Raw genomic sequence first — 3,266 nt, 5'->3', positions numbered from 1 at the left:
AAAAAAAAAAAAAAAAAAAAGGCAAGCACTCTCCATGAAAAATCTCACATTTTGATGATGAAAATGTGTCCTGTACCACAGTAACTAAAAATGTACTATTTGGTATAGTAGTTACTTGCCATATGTCTCTCTATGAAATAGACACTTGAACACTTGAAATGTGGCTAGTATAAATTGAAATATACTACAATCAAGGACACATTAGATTTTTGAAGACAGTATTGGGAAAGAATATTAAGTATCTCAAAAAATGTTTTTTGCTCTACCACTGAGTTAACTCTCCAGCTCAAATTTCTTTTTAATTGAAAAGTATCAAATTTATTTCATAGCTAGTTTCAAATTTTTAAATATTATTACATGTTAATATTTTGGCTGTATTGGACTACATCAAATATTAAAATTAACTTCATCCTTTCAAAATGTAGCTTACTAGGTTTGTGGTTTGTGATATGGTTCTTACTGTATGTTGGGTCATGATATCAAAAATAGATACTGTATATACAATTTTTAGCCTTCACTGAGATTGAATAAAAAGGTGGACATTTTATTTTTAGAGGATAATCATATTTTAAAAGTAATATTAACATAAAATTTTAATAGCTAACAAGGTAATACTACTTGATTTTGCAGAATTTCAACTAGAAATTTTGTTGCTTAGCTTAATACCGTGAATATAGGTTATGAAAGGACCTGAGTTTGATCCCTGGTACCAAAAAAAAAAAAAGAATGTAGGCTATGAAAATTCAGTCCTTGAATGAAGCAGTATAGTATTCCTTTCTTATTCCTGCCTCTATTTTTCTTCCAGTCTTTAAGATGGGCTTTTTATCTCCAAATGAGTTTTTAAAAATTTTTAGTAGTATTTAAACTTTATTTCAATTTTTTATCCTCATATCTGTCTACTTTATACTTAATACTTGATATTTTCTTTAAGATTTCCACAACTGGTGTAGCAATTTGAAGAAGTCTTTCTCAGCCCTAAAATTATGTCTCCTCCCATTTAATACTTTATCTTTTTGGGGGTTTACTAGGGATCAAGCTCAGGACCTTGCGTGTGCAGAACCATTGAACTGAATCCCTGGCCCCTAACTCTTTATCTTTTATTATGGCATAAGTGCAGAGAAGCTAGGTCTTAATTTTTATTTCCACTTTGCCATTGTTTTAAATGCCATTTAGTGAAAAGTTTGTTTCTTTACTGATATGAAATGCCACTTTTATCATATATTGCTTTCTTTCATCTAATCAAGAATTTTTCTAGAACTAACAATGCCTAAATAGTGAATCTCTGCATCATTTAGCCCAAACTTGTAGCAACAAATGGAAGTATATTGAATATAAACAGTCCTAGCACTTTGCTTTACTGATTATTGCAGAGTTTTATTTTCATTCACTTGGATCTAATCTGGTTAGGTTAAACACTGAATTTCCTTAACAGAATAACTTTAAAATAGGCACTTTGATACTTCATTAACGTGGGGTTTTGAGCATAATGAATTTCATAATTATTTTCATTTACTGAGTTCATGTCAGAAAAAAGGCATCAGTGGATTGTTTCTCATTTTTTGTATTTAGGTGGTCTGTAAGTCTGATGCTCCAACAGGGGATGTTCTTCTTGATGAAGCTCTGAAGCACGTTAAGGAGACGCAACCCGCAGAAACAGTCCAGAACTGGATTGAATTACTCAGTGGTAAGCTGCTGTGTAAAACTCAAAAGTTGAATTGTTTTAAAGTTGTTAGAGTTTATAAAAATTTTAAAATCTTTTTGAAAGGAACCTGTAAAACTAAAATCTTGTTTTATTTAGGCAAACTTGCAGGTTTGTCAGAGACTTTGTTTTTATAAAATTTTATCTTTGTTATTTAATAATGAATAGATATTGAATGGGATGTAATGTTCTTCCTTGGAGCTCCATATTTTTTTTTTTTGTACTGGGAATCAAACTTGGGACCTTGTCCTTGCAAGGCAGGTGGTGGAACCACTGAGCTAAATCCCAGGCTCACTCCCATAATTTTTATTAGAGTTACTGTCCACAGCTTACTCTGTGGAGGTATCTTTAGATGCTTCACTCATCGTCTCTCTCTTGATGTGACATTACCCTGAGAATGGTGCATTGGGCTTGGTATGTATATATGTAGGTAGGTATTATTTCAGCACTGGGAATTGAACTTGGGACCTTGCACTTACCAGGCAGGCATGGTGCCACTGAGGTAAATCCCCGGCCTCTGGGGTTGGTTTTTAATAGCACATCCTAGAGCAAAGGGATTTGATGTAAAGCACAAGGGGATTGGATTGACATTTAAGATGATTATGTACTTCTTATATTTTCCTCAGTAACATTTCATGAATGAACCTTACAGTGTAAGTGCTAATTGAACTTGATGGTCAATTTGGGCTGCTTTTGGCCTTGTTCTCACTTCCCTAAGCAGTGAAAATACAAGTCTAAAACTTTTCTCAAAAGTATTCATGTATAATTAGGATTTTGTCAAAATAATGTCTGTTTGGATTAGCAATTTGAGTAAAACGTAACACTAACACCTAGTAAGTTTGTTTTTTTAAGACAATATTTATGGGTTTTAGGTTGATGGTCAGTGCCTAAACATGCCTGCGGCACTTTATTTGTTCTTTTGTTGTTTTTTGTTTTTTTGTGTGTGTGTGTGTTTTTGATTTTTGAGACAGGATTTCATTATGTGGTTCAGGCTGGCCATGATCCTCCAGTGCTAGGATTATAGACGTGTGCTACCACACCTGGATAGGTGTCTGTTCTTGACATAGATTAGGAGTAAGCTGCCATGCTAGCATGTGAGAAGGTGATCTAGAGTGGGAGAGGGAGAAAACACATTTCTTTTAAATTAAGAAAATGTGTGCTTCTTATCTAGTAAAAATACCCAATATATCAGTTTGCTGATTTAAAAAAAGTTTTTGGTTATTTTTTATTGTGGTGAAGTGTATATATAAAGTAACATTTACCATTTTAATAATTTGTTAAGTATACAGTTCTGTGGCCAACTTGCTGATTTTAAAAATTTTTCAAGTTTTAGTTGCTTCAAATAGTGTGTACTATCAAATACTAACTGCAAAAAAAACCAAAACAAAACAAAACTAATTGTAACAGTATCTTCATGGCTGCTAAGAAATTTAAAAAGGAGGTGCCCTGGGCGTGGTGGTGCACACCTGTAATCCCAGCACTTGGGAGGCTGAGGCAGGATTGCTGTGAATTTGAGACCAGTCTGGTCTACATAGTGAGATTCTGTCTCAAAAAACCAAAAAAAAAA

The 3,266-nt window shown here is 33.3% G+C and overlaps 1 protein-coding gene across 1 annotated transcript in view; it reads left to right on the top strand.

The window, feature by feature from the left end:
• Golph3 (golgi phosphoprotein 3) overlaps nucleotides 1-3,266 on the top strand; it is a 15,770-nt gene that overhangs the window by 3,816 nt on the left and 8,688 nt on the right. Inside the window, exon 2 of the mRNA XM_033758310.1 lies at nucleotides 1,570-1,684. Coding sequence (XP_033614201.1) covers nucleotides 1,570-1,684 — 115 coding nt within the window. The remainder of the gene's footprint in view (nucleotides 1-1,569; nucleotides 1,685-3,266) is intronic.

Source organism: Fukomys damarensis, unplaced genomic scaffold, assembly GCF_012274545.1.
Source record: "Fukomys damarensis isolate Sample0158 unplaced genomic scaffold, DMR_v1.0_HiC HiC_scaffold_1, whole genome shotgun sequence".
NCBI classification, from domain to species: Eukaryota; Metazoa; Chordata; class Mammalia; order Rodentia; family Bathyergidae; genus Fukomys; species Fukomys damarensis.
Note: the sequence above shows the minus strand (reverse complement) of the source record. Positions and strands in the feature narration are given on the sequence as shown.